The sequence below is a fragment of the Vombatus ursinus genome, unplaced genomic scaffold, assembly GCF_900497805.2.
Source record: "Vombatus ursinus unplaced genomic scaffold, bare-nosed wombat genome assembly UNPS02014893.1, whole genome shotgun sequence".
NCBI classification, from domain to species: Eukaryota; Metazoa; Chordata; class Mammalia; order Diprotodontia; family Vombatidae; genus Vombatus; species Vombatus ursinus.
In genome coordinates this window covers 1918265-1932339 of record NW_020954671.1, presented here as the reverse complement: position 1 = coordinate 1932339, position 14075 = coordinate 1918265, and the positions used below count along the sequence as shown (strand labels likewise).

At 36.6% G+C, this 14075-nt stretch overlaps 1 protein-coding gene across 1 annotated transcript in view; it reads left to right on the top strand.

Annotated features, from left to right (window-relative positions):
* The window catches only part of EXOC5 (exocyst complex component 5), a 63359-nt gene that overhangs the window by 24688 nt on the left and 24596 nt on the right, over positions 1–14075 (top strand). Inside the window, exons 4-6 of the mRNA XM_027842907.1 lie at positions 1153–1347; positions 7405–7469; positions 7981–8009. Of these exons, the coding sequence (XP_027698708.1) occupies positions 1153–1347; positions 7405–7469; positions 7981–8009 (289 nt within the window). The remainder of the gene's footprint in view (positions 1–1152; positions 1348–7404; positions 7470–7980; positions 8010–14075) is intronic.

The following is a 14075-nucleotide window of genomic DNA, read 5'->3' as shown; positions in this document are numbered from 1 at the left end:
CAGGAATTCTAGTTGAATTTGTGCCCAAGCTGTGTTTTTCTTTGCTTGTAGATATTTTGGATCCTTTATTTTCTTCTGAGTTTGTGTCTTAACTGTCTCTGTCACCGTAATAGCTTTTTATGGTGGGTTTTTTTTTTCTTTTTGCTCATTATTCCAGACTGCTTTCTGACTTTGGATTTTGTGTTAGAGTCGGATTCTAAACACTTGTGAAGGAAATGTCTGGGTTCATCCTACTGCTGCTTTCTTGGGGGAGATTAAGTGTTGAGTTATTCTTGGATCTCAGGGACAGCTCAGGACCTGCAAGCTTTCAGAGCTCTGTAAGTGGGCTCATCCAGAACAAAGTTGGATTTATGCTTTGCACGTTGCTGACCTGGGTTTGCCTCTGAACTGTGTGCCTGTGAGCTTACCTCAGTTGGTGTTGTAGTAGTTTGCTGCTGGATTCAGTCATTATATTCTGCAGGTTCAGGTTTGAGATTTCTGACCTGGTAATTACACTAATTAGACTAGAGACTTTAACTGAATCCTTACTTTACTCCGGGATCTAAGCTATGCAGCTGTGGCTTACTTCTGAACTTACTCCATTCTTGGTCTACATCTTAGGGACCACAATTTATTCTACCCTAGACTGCCACCTCCAGGCACAGGTCCCCTCCTCAGTCAGCCCTGGATTTGTGACCTAGAACTGGGTAGTGAACAACAGAGTTGTCATTTGGCATCTGTTCTTACACCTTGATAAGGTCAGGCCTCTTTCTGCCCCGTCTGGGACCTCTTACTGCTCTGATGTACCGACTTTCCCCTCTGGCCATTCCTGGCTAGACCCCTGTCCTCAGCCTCCATGATACTCTCTGTTCCCTATGTTGACCTGTGCTGGAAAAACGACTCACTGTGATTTTTGTTTTGAATTTCCCAGTCAGAATTTGGTCTAATGCATTTTCCAAATCTGTTTAGAGATATTTGAGGGGAATTCTGCTGTGTTTCTTTTTGATACTTCATCATCTTGGCTCCTGACTCTGGGTTATTTTTAATATAGAATATTTGAAACATTGTTTAAAAAAAGTTTTAATTATCTGAATTAGGAAAATAGATTGAAGATTTAGTTTATGTACTTGTTTAATAAGAAATTTTTTTTTGCTTTTATCTATTTCCTTATAGGTTGCCTTTCAACATTTCCAAGAATTAGATGAGCATATCAGCTATGTAGCAACTAAGGTCTGTCACCTTGGTGACCAGCTGGAGGGGGTAAACACACCACGGCAACGAGCTGTGGAGGCTCAGAAACTGATGAAATACTTTAATGAGTTTCTAGATGGAGAGTTGAAGTCTGATGTTTTTAAAAACTCTGAAAAGGTAAGAGCTGTCAGCAGGATAAAAGCAGTTCATTAAATCGCACAGCCCTAATTACAGCTATTGTGATTTTAAATGGTGAGACTTCAAACCAAAGAGTGACTGACTTATGAAAAGTTTTGTTCTGAAGTGTAAATCAGCACTTGACTGTAGATTGCTGATAAAGCATTTATGTTCAGTAATTCTTAATGTGGTAATATTGACATTTTTAATTTGTGAAATTACATGAAATTTTAGAAATGCTGATACCATCAGTTTTAGAATGCAGTTCTTTCCCATAAACTTCTTCCACAATGCATCCATATTTGGAATATGGCTTCCTGGAGGGATGAGGGAAAGGGGTATGAGCTAAATAACTCATAATCTGAAAGTTTTTTCTATGTATTAAACTGATATAATTGAGAGATCTGGTCCAAGACACTTAGTTTTCTTACTAAAGATATCCTATAAAGAATTAAGAGTGTAGAGTTTAGACCCTGGAAAAATGAAAAATCTGAATTAACTATTTCATGTTAATCCTTTTCATAGCACTAGTCACTTAATCCTGGTCTAAGGGTACATGGTATTGGCTGCTCTACAGTCTTGAAAAGAAGGTAAATTTAGCTCACTTTTTTCCCCTCAGGACAAGAATCAAAATGCATGAGAACTTAAAGACATTTGTGGATAGCATATGCATACAAAAGTATTTTCTAAGAATTTACTTTGAATACAATAGTAACGAATTGTTCCCAATGTACCCTGTGAGTGTTGGGGTGACTTTTGTCTCCCTAAATATTGGAGTGATTTTTATCTAAATGACAGTAAAATTCAGTTTCAGCAACACTGTCTTCTTGTTTAATATATGTGTAGATGATATAAAACCATAAAATTTATAATTTATTAAAGTCAGAAAATTAATGCATTGCCAATTATATGTGAGTGTATATCTTTGTAGACATATTGACCTTTTAATATGTGTAATTGTCATTATATTATCTGTAAGATAAGATAGTGGAATTGAATCAGAAGAAAAGTTAAGTATTTTAATGAATATGTAAGATAGTAGCCGGACCAGTTTCTTTAAATGTGGGGTTTCATCTTTATAAAACTAATTCTGTATGGTAAAATAAAAGGGTAACATGTGTCTCTGTGTATGTCTGTATATATATATATTCCATTAGTGCTGTGATGTAGCTATCTTCCCTAATGTGAACTGGCCTGCTTCTTTGTTCTTTTTTTTTTTTCTGGCTAGGCAATGGGGTTAAGTGACTTGCCCAGGGTTACACAGCTAGTAAGTGTTATGTGTCTGAGTCTGGATTTGAACTCAGGTCCTCCTGAATCCAGGGCCAGTGCTCTATCCACTGTGCCACCTAGCTGCCCCAGGCCTGCTTCTTTGCAAGCAGATCAAAATAGTCATCCAGAACCTAAAGAAAGAAGGCATATCAAACTGAGGCAGGTCATATGACTCCATGCTGGTGATCAAATTTGGATTAAATTGAAAGGTTTCCACTTAGTATCAGTTGTGTTTCCTTTAATCTTTTTATTATCCACCAAAAATTGTGAAGTTGTGAATATTGTGTGCATGTCTTCTTTAATCTTTGGAAAACTTTATAAAAAGAGAAGTAAGCATTTTTCATTCTCATTGCATGCCCTCGATGATGGTCTCATATTCTCAGCACCTCTGCTTCCTCTCCTTTTCACTCCTTTCTAAACAGCAGTTTGATTTCCAGTCACATCCTTCATCTGAAACTTCCTTCCAAAATTACCAATGACCTCTGAATTGCCAAATCTAATAGGCTTTTCTCTATCATCATTCTTCTGGACCTCTTTGTAGCATTTGACAATATTGACTCTTTCCTATCTGGGTTTTCCTTTCTCTACTCTCTCTCTCTGACTGCTCCTCTCAGTCTCCTTTGCTGAATTTTTATTCATACCCACTAAGTGCAGGTATCACCTCCAAGACTCTTCTCTTTTCTCACTATGCCCCTCTCACCTGATATCAGTAGCTTCCCATGGGTTCAGTTATCTTCTCTGTACAGATAATTCACATGCTTCTACATCCAGACCTAGTCTAGTCTGTCACTGAGCTTTAGTCCTGCACTACTGACAGCCTGTTGGACATTTCAAACTTGATGTTCCGTAGATGTCTGAATCTCTACCTGTCCAAAACTGATCTCATTATCCTGCACTCACCCCAATTGGGAACTTGGCTGTTTTTGTCAGTGGCACCACCATCTTTCCAGTCACCCGAGCTCTGTAACTTTAGTATCATCTTCCTCTTTCTCTCTCCCCTAACATATCCAGTCATTTGCCAAATCTTGTCATTTATTTCTCTCCAGTATCTCTTTTATGTATTTTTTGCCATTTACATAGCTACCAATCTAGTTAGGCCCTCATCACTTCTTTTGGACCATTGCAGTTGCCTTCCAAGTGGAGTATCTTACTTAAGTCTCTCCCTACTTCAGTGCATCTTCCCCATGGCTGCCAAAGTGATTTTTCCTAAAGGGTAGATCTGATCATGTCACCCTTCTTTCCCCTCACCCTTCCCAAGCCACTCACTCCCCACCACGCGCGCACGCGCACACACGCACACACACAGTCTGTAAACTTCAGTGACTCCCTGTTACCTTTAGGGTCAAATATAAATTCCTATTCTTGAAATTTGAAGTTCTTTACACTCTAGCTCCTTTCTATCTTCTCAGTCTTTAATTTCCAGTCTTTTAATACATTACTGTCCTCCATGCTAACCATACTGGCCTGTTTGCAGTTCCTTGCATGTTACTCTCCATCTCCATTCTCTTTGCTTTTGCACTAGCTGTCTTGGAATGCGCTCTCTCTCCTAATCTCCAATTTGTAGAATTCCTGGTTTCCTTTAAGGTTTAGCTCAAACACCAGTTCTACCATTAGCCTTTCTTGGTCCCCTAACCGCTATTAGCCATTAACTTTGTATTTATCTTGCATGTATTCATTTATTTATATGTTGTCTACCCCATTAGAAGGTAAGTTCTTTTAGGGCAGGTATTGTTTTTCCTTTTTCTTTTATTCCAAACAGCATAGTTCCTGGCACATAGTAAGTGCTTAATAAATGCTTGTTGATTAGATTGATCCACTTAATTACTTTGTGCCTCAGAAGAATAGGAAGCTATTCAGAATTATTAAACTGATTTGCCTTTTTTCCCTCCAGCTTACCTATCCTCTGTCTCATCCCTAATTCTCTTCCTGTGCTTCTCTATTTGCCTTTTATCATTTATACTTTCTCTTTTTGTCTCCCTCCCCCACCACCTTTAGATTACCAGGGGCTGATTGTGGATTGTTCGTATCTCAGATTGTATCATAATCAGTTATATTCAAGAGTTCACATATTAGGTTGCCAGATAGCAGCTAACTTTCCAGCTATGTTGTTTCCTAGGCTGTGTAAACAGCCACCTTTTCGAAAAAGAGAAAGCAAAACAGAAATCATCCATAAAGCTGAAGATGCTGACATGAGTGTGGTTGATATAAGGGAAAACAAAAGGACCAGTTAGGAAACTGTTAACATGTCTCTCTTCTTTCTCATCATATTTCCCAGCAATTTCTGCCTTTTTGAAGTCTTATTTTTTTGAAGGTATTCTTGAACCACTAATTTGAATTAAACCTATTCTGATCACTTCTCTTTCTGTTAAAATAAAAATATATGCAAGGCCATCCTTGGGGGAAAAAAAACCCAGTCCATTTTATGTTTTCCAGTGAGTTTGTTGTTAGGAACTTGATTTTTATTTAGATGGTAAGATGTGGTCAGAGTGCAGTGTAACCATTACCATGCTTCATGTTTCTTTGTATGTTGCACCTGTGTAGATTTTTTTAGCCTTGTAAATAGACTTTCAAGATGAGATAGCATCTCTGGTATACAGCGCAACAGAAAAAGTGTTGTATTTGGATTCAGAAAACCTGGGTTCAAATTCCATGCCTGCTTCTTATTACCTTTGTGACCTTAGGGCAAATCAGTCATCCTATCTGTGTTTTAGTTTCCAAATCTTTGAAATGAAGCTATTATCCTCCGAGGCCATCTAGTGTGACACTCCCTCCTCCCTGCCTCCCTCATTTTACCAAAGTGGTAATGGAGGCTTGGAAAGGTTATGACTTGCTCAGGGTCACATAGATAGTAAATATCTAAGGTAAAACTCTGGTCCTTCAGCTCCAGAGTCACTGTTCTTCAACAAGCATGACTTGTTGCTGGGAAACAGCATTCACTGAGCTGCTGAAGAGTCAGTGACTCAAACAAATACTATGTTGTCTGTGAAAAGAAGATAGAAATAGCATCAGGCGCTGCATGTGGCATTTCTAGTTGCCTACTAGACTTCATATACTCAGTAAAAATATCAGTTCTCTACAAATATCAGAAATAACTCATTTTAAATAAAAAAGAAACATTTAAAAGGAAAACAACAGAGCCATTAGTAGAACTTTTAAATTTTTACCATCTCTCTTAAAGTCACGTTCTTAACATGTTTATTATATGCTAAAATGTGCTTGGTGGCACAGTGACTAGAACACTGGGCCTAGAATCGACCCTGGGCAAGTCACTTAACCCTGTTTGCCTCAGTTTCTTTATCAGTAAAATGAGCTAGAAAAGGAAATGGTAAATCACTCCAGTATCTTTGCCAAAAAAAAATCCTAAAAGCAGTCACAAGGAGTCAGACATGAGTGAAATGACTGAACAACATCAAAATAATTTCATAGTGCCAAAATAATACTTATCTTGATATGACATATGTGATCAAGGCTTCAAAAGAAACTAGAGGTCAGTGTTTTGAATTCATTTATGTATATTCATTTTTTATTCACTGTGGTGCTGTTAAAATTGTATTCTCTGAGGTAGATTTATCAGTTCTTTTAGTCTTCATTCTCAATTACTTAAAAATTTTGTTAGGACATTTACTTTTTTTTTTCCATTTTAAACTGTTAAAATTTGTCATTATGTATGGGAGAGAATGCTAAAGAGAGATTCTTGACTTTGACATATATAGATCATTAAAAACTTTTTTAGATTTGGGCATAAGGAGTAAGGAAATCTACCTCTTCTTAGCTGTCCTGGAATGAAGACGATCCTACAAGGAAAGATAAAACCCTAAGTTATTCTTGACTTTGTTACTGTTTGACTACAGATTTTCTGCCATGCCTGAAACATAGGAGCAATCTGTCACCAACAGTTATTAAGCACTTAAAGTTAGATTTTTATAGTAAGATTGACTTATTAACATGTAATTCCTCCTTTCACTTTAGTCTCTGTGTATTATTTTTTTTAGTCACACTCTTCCTTACACACCCCCACCGCCATACACATATACACATGCACACACACACACACACACACACACACACACAATTTCTGTGATTAAAATCTTTACTGATGGTGTGAAAAAGGTAGCAAACTCAAGGCTTCCAGTAGAATTATCCCTACTTCTCTGCAATTTTATAGAAATGAGGATATATCCTAAAATTCTCACAGAGAATACCTGCTTCCCTTTGTATGTTTTATTTACTAACATGATAGACTTGTGTGAGACAACCTAATATTACAATTGTGACACATCATATAAATCTTACCTCAATCATATAAGTACTTTTATTGTGATTCTTCTTCATTCCCATTCCTCTCTTTCCTATCTCTTTTCTCATCTTCCAACTTATATACAGTATACTGACCAACTTAGAAGATTTAGCCAGATTCCTTCTACCATTCTCTGGCTTCAGAATCTGTGAGGGCTAAATGTAGTCCTGTCAATGGGTGAGACAGAATAATTCAGATGTCTTGGGTTTACCTTTGCTTTGGAAATCTAAATAAAACCAAAGCTTTGGTCAAATAACCAGCCAAAATTCAAGCTTGGAGTGGTCAGGCCCTGTTATGTATGTGTCTAGATAGTTCCATTTCACCATAGTACTAGGCTTGAATTATAAATATTTGGTTGCCTAGAAGGCTTTTATACATTGAGTTTTGAAAATAATTATAAAGGTATTTTTATAGGATGGGATTGTGTAATGTCAATGTGTAATTTTTTCTTGAAATACATGAATTTTTGTTGCTTTTTTTTTTTTCCCCAGATAAAGGAGGCAGCTGACATTATTCAAAAGTTACACCTAATTGCCCAGGAGTTACCCTTTGATAGGTGAGTTTATTTGTCAGAACCTAATATGGATGTGAGAACTTTTATTGTAAACTATGTTTTTTCCTATGTGATTGTTTAAAAACTGATTTAAGTAGTAGTATTTTAAGATTTCTTGTTAACTTATGCAACTATTTAGATAAGTTTTAAAAAAAAATCTGCTAGAATGTTTGAAAGATAAAATTGACCAAAATTTAAGTGTTAATTATAGTTTATATAACTCTTTTGGTCCTCATTCTTTTCTTTCTGATTGTATCTCTTTTGATACCAAAGGGGTGTCCATGTGTAACACAAAGAAAGAGAACTTAAGTCAGTCAATTTTTGAACAAAATGAGGTAGTTAAATTCTGAGTTGCTTGGCCTTATTGTTATTTCTCATCCCCTCAGTGCCATAGATATTGAGAATTGACTGTAATTCCAATGTTATAAAGTGTTTGTCCTTTAAGTATTTAATTTTTCCAATCTTAACATTTTGTGATGCATTAATATTTATCATTTTTTGTTTTGTTTTACAGATTTTCTGAAGTAAAATCAAAAATAGCAAGTAAGTGAAAGTCATCATTTTTTCTACTTAGAAGCATAGAATTTTAGGCCTGAAAGAGACATTGTAGATCATCTAATCCAGTTCCCTCATTTTACAGATGAGGAAAATGAGACCTTCAGTTGGTACAGTCTAAACCCTTGTCTCTAGACTCCCAGGCCAGTACTCTTTTCCCTATATCATGAAGCATTTGAAAAGTTCTGACTCACTGTATTTCTGAGGCTAATTGGCTTCTGTCTTAATGCTTGATTTTAACTGAGAGCCAATCCTGGATTTCCAGAGTACCATGTGTTAATAATGCATTAGAACCTGGGTCCCTATTTGATTGAACCATAAAAGAACAATGAAACCACATGTTTGCCCTTGGGAGACAATTCTGATAATCAGGGTCTACTTTTGATAAGTATTGTTCCTTTGATCAGTCCTGTGCCAAGCACTATTAAGTTAGTTTAGCCAGACTTAAACTAACTTCAAGAATATTATTTATTAAATTCACCATATAGTGGACTCTAAATTAGTTATAATAATAGAATAAGTTCAAGCTCATCAATGCCAATCAATGTAGTATTCAGAACTGGTTATGATATTGTAGAAGTGATATAGTATCTTTCTGGTTACTATATTTCTGTCAGTGCAGCTTAAGATTGAATTACATATTTTGACTTCTGCATTGAAAAATTGCATGTTGATTCATACTGAGCTTGAAGTTCCCTAAGTTTCTTTAAAAAATTTTTAATAAACACCTGAGCATATCTTCTCACATCATATATGTGTGTAGTTCATTTTTTTTTAGCCTATGTATGGCACTTTTTCATTTATTTCTATTAAGTTTCATGTAGTGTCAAGTAGTAAAATACTTGGAGTCAGATGAGACCTGTGTTCAAATCCTGCCTATCCTTTATTAGCTGTGTAATCATAAAAAAGTCATTTAGTGTCTCTGAGTCTCAGTTTCTTCTTCTATGAAATAATGATAGCACTTGTTATATCTGGCTCTTAGGGTCATGGCAAAGATCAAGTGAAATATTGTATGTAATTTACTTTGTAAATCATGAAGTGCTATTTAATTGTCAGCTATGTAGGTTTAGAATGGTTAGGAAGCATTTATGAAAAACCTGCTTTGTGCCAGGCAATGTGTTTTATAAATATCATTTCATCTGATGTGTGGTAGGAGCTTTTATAATCCCCATTTTACAATGTAGGAAACTTGAGGCACCCAGAGGTTAAGTAATTTGCAAGGGTCACATATCTAGTAAACATCAGCCTTCTGTGCAATCAATGCATCACTAGCTGTCTGCCTTTGGTCTGTCATTCTAGCACATTAGGCTGTCTCCTAGCTCTGAGTTATCCACAGATTTAATCAACATTTCATATGTGCCTTCGTCCAAAAGTGCTGAACAGAACACAGTCAAAAGGAGAGCATTCTGTTAGTGCAGTAGAGGTCTTTTTCCAGTAAACTTTAAATCAGCAATCATTTCTTAAGAGCTTGTTTGTTATGTGCAAAGTACTTGTTTACAAAGGTAGACACCAACCAACATAGTCTCTGATTTTAAGGGGTATGTAGTGGTGGTGGTAAAGGACATGTACAGAAATAACTATGATTAACATGTAATAATTCAAAAGAGAAATCTGAGCAAATTGCTGTGGGAAATTTGAGAGGGAACCAAGGAAGGTGAGATGAGGAAGGAAGGTAATTGCAGGAATATCAGAAGCATGAAAAAAGGAACAAATGAGTATAGGTAGTAGGAAAATGGAGAGCAGTTGAGTTTTGTTGGAACGTACTATAGGGCTGAAAAGATAAACTGGAGCCTTTTAGTTAAAGGACCTTAAGTGGTATGATCAGGAGTTTGTATCTTATTTTGAAGTGACCATTAGAGCATAAGTACTTTTTGTAAGGATGTTCATTCTTTGGATTTGTAGGCCCAGCACCTGCTGCAGCATCCAGCATGTAGGAGCTACTTAATAAATGTTTGTTAAAATTGACCATTCTGGGAGCCAACTGAAAGGTTTTGAATAAGGGAATAAAGTAATCAACACACATTAGGAACATTATTCAGGCAGTGGTATGAAGGATAAATTGGTGAAGGGAGAGACCAATAGGAAGACCAGAGAGGAGATTATTGAGATAGTCTAGATGAGAAGAGATTAGGCTGATTTCAGTGTTAATGAAAAGAAAGGTGCTAGAGATTATTATGACGGTAGAAGCAATTAGAATTTGCTAACTCATTAGATAGGGGGAATGAATGGGAGGGAAGAGCCAGAGATAATACTGAGATTAAAGATTTCACATTATCAATGTGAAATTATCAATTGAAATTGGTGGCTAGGGAGAAAGGCAAGCTTTGCAGGAAAAATAGTGACTTTACTTTTGGGCTTCTTGAGATTAAAATTCTTGTGGGACATCCAGATGGAGATACTCAGTAGGCATTTGGAAGTATGGGATTAGAATTTTAGGAGCATTTGGGATGAAGATATAGAATTGAGAATAACCTGTATAGAAATAATAATTGAAGCCTTGACAGTTGGTAAAGACCATCAAATAATGAATGTAGAAAGAGAATAGAAGGGGACCAAAGACAAAATTTTATAAGATACTCATATTTGAGGGACAGGAAGATGAGATGGGAAGAGCATTCTGAAGGGAGAGGGAGTTTCTAATAATCAAATAAGTTTCCTTTCATTCTCATTTACTTTTGTTCATTTCTCCCTGTAACTCTTCTACAGGTAGTTTATTTGGGGTGCTGGGGGCCCTTTTCACATTACGTGGTTATCAGTGGTGCATGTGAGCTCTCTTGTCAGTTATCTCACACTCTTCCTACATGATTGCTTTGACTCCTCTTCAGGCCATACATCTCTCTGATGATATCCTTTATTCCATTTCTTTGCAGTTCTTCATTGGTGATATGCTGCAGCCTACTAACACCTACCATGTGCTTCTCCACTGCTTTTTGGGTGGCCTACAACTTTAGTTCTTCAGAGATTGTAGTTTTCCATGATTTATAGCCATGTGGCATCTCAGATATTCAAGTGGATCTCTGCTGTCATTGATTTGGGGGTTCTCTCCAGTGATGTAGGCAGCCGCACGTCCTGTGTGATGTTGGTCCATGTTTGCCCCAGAAGTTTGCCATGAGGTCTACCTAACATTCTGAAGGTCTTCCTTGTTTTTTCCCACAATCTCAAGGGTACCAGCTGAGTACTCTAGCTACCTACCTGTTATCCTTTACTCTTACCACATGACCAGCCTGTCTTCTCTGCCTATCATACAATTTCTTGATGATATCCTTTATTCTTGTTCCTCTTCCAAGTTCCTTGTTGGTTATATGTTGCTATCTGCTTTCCCTCAAAATGTACTTCTCTGTTGCTTTTTCTGTGATACTTATCTTTAGATTTTTGGAGTCATGGTGTCCCATAGGGCAACACTGGCAAAATATTAGTACTGAAAAGATGGGCCAACTTTCAAGGGAAGCTTAGGATCAATAAAAGAACTTTTCAGATTCTCAGTAGCAATCCAGCCTATTCTCCCATTCCATTCTGGGCCCAACTTATCTATGTCCATCTGTATTATCTGTCTCAAAAAAATGCACACATGCATGCACATGCACCCATGTGCGCACATGCGTGCACACACACACACACACTCACACTGTTGGACAAACTCTATATGGTGTCTGTCCAAATGCATGTTGAAATCTAGACAGTAAACATTATGCATCTATTTGGTCTTTCCTGTATGGATGGACAGGCCAAATTCCTTGAATGATTATGTCTCTTGTTCCAGGGCTTAAAATTAGCACAGTGTCATCCACAGACAGTAGCATCGGGAACTTCTCATTTCGTTGATTTGGACTTTGTGCTGGATGTTCTCCAGCAAATCCCTTTGGCAGGCATACTTTCTGACTTATGTCTTAGTAGACATTATTTATCAGCAGACCATAGAAAAATAGGTATTGCTGTTGTTAAAATTTTCAAGGTTATCTTTTATGATTTTAATACATTCTTTTGTTAGAGGATTGCCTTTAAGGTGGCATTTTGTTCTATTTGAATGAATTACTTTTTTTTTGTATCAACAAACAAAAAAACTAATGGATTTTTCCGTTCTTTACACTTTTCATACAGTTGTATGACTGTAAAGACTTGGTCTGCTGTAGAATGCCATTCAGAAAAAGATGCCTAGTTCCTTTCTTTTACCTTTAATCACATATTGTTGCGTGTGTAATTTTTTTTTAATCCAGACCTGTGATTTAATATCCTCACTTATCCAGGGGTCCAGTTCCCTGTTAGCCATGTGTGTTCTATTATCTTCATTCTGAAGATTATTCTCCTTTGTAAAGAACACAACTAAAATTGGAGTTAGTTCCTTCCCATAATTATCCATTACAGTTTTTGTATACACTGCAAGCAAGGGTGCTATCCTTTTTTGATCTTCCTCTTAATTCCAGCATGACCAAAACAAACACACACAAAATCCTCTTTGTTCATAGCTTTTATTGCCAGCCACGGCTTCTCTGACTCTTTTGTTATAGAACTGTAATACTTTTTTTATATTCATTCTCGGTAACTTGCCCAGGATTCTGTCATTTGTTCATTTTCTTTCTGAATCTGAGCTTGTTCATTAACTCCCTTGCAGCTACATTGGTGTCTTTAAACAGCTTTCCCCTTTATCCCATGTAATTTTTTATTGTGTCATTTGATTTTCGTTTTTGATGACTTCTCAGTGCTCTTATGCTTTCTCTTTTATTTAAAGGGTGAGGCCATTCAATCCTACCTTGGACCTCTTTAAAAATTTACCATTTGAAACTACACATCTGACCATGCATATCTGGTGTTCCTTACCTATAGCTGACTCTATGATAATGTGGTCACCACCTGGCAAAGTTCCTGTCATTTCCAGGTCACCAAGTAATTCATCCTTATGTAGCATCAGGTCCAGAAATCCTCCTCCCTCTGAAATATAAAATTTAGCAAGGCCAATCAAGAATTTGTTAGATGTTTTGCTTTTAGCAGAGAAGGATGCCTCATGGATGTCCAGCTTTTCCACACAACTATATTAATTCAGTTCATCAAACATTTATGCTGTTTCTGTTGTCAGCTTTTAGATCTGCTTCTGAGATTCAGCTGGTTGGGTGGTCTGCAATTAGTCTGTAGTTAATTACCACAATATCGCTTTTGTTTTTCCCTTTTTTCGTCTTCTTCATCTAAAAACTCCACTGTGTTTCCCTCCTCAGGTTTCACGTATTTTAATAGGCTTGAGAAATTTTATGTACAGTTTCATTCTACCTCTCTTTGTTTCATCTTTTCTGGTTGAACGGTATAAACCTGTCCTGCTGTATTCGAGTCATGAAACAAAAATCAATGATACATACTTTGGAGGTCATATTTGTTTCTTTTTTCTAATAGCCCTTGTTCATTTTTGTTTACTTCCCATGTGCTGAAAATTGTCATGTTAGCTATGAGGGCATAAGCATTATTTCTGCTTCTATTCCTGGTTATGGTATCTTGTAAATTAATGAATACTTATATTTTATTCTTCCTCTTATGTCTCCTGTTACCTTCCATAAAGCTATATCTAGGTATTTTATTCCCTCTTCTTCCCTGTCTAGTTTTAAAGCCCTTTTGATCAGATCAGTTAAGTGTTCAGACCAGAACATCATTTTCTTCTTTGTTCAGTGTTCTCTGTTCCCAGACTAAAGCCCTCTGTCTCTCATTCCTTTCTTCTCTGTTTTCTCTACCCCCTTTCTGGAAAGGTTATGGTAACTCTCTCTTGCCAAGGTTAGGAAGGGCTCAGTTGTTAATCTACATGGTATGTGTTTAATCACACTTTGGTTTGGGGAAAATTTCTGACCTTAAAACATCAACTTTTCTATATGGTAGACACTAATTTTACGCTACCCTCATTTTATATACTTCATACTTTTTCTATTCTCCAATTGTAATGATATTTATTAAACTAGGGCTATATCCATTTTCACTATCACTCTTAAGAAGTTCATATATACTTAACTCTTTGCACATGCCTTATCTACCTAAGAAGAGCTGACTGATATATGTATATGTGTGTGTGTGTGTGTGTGT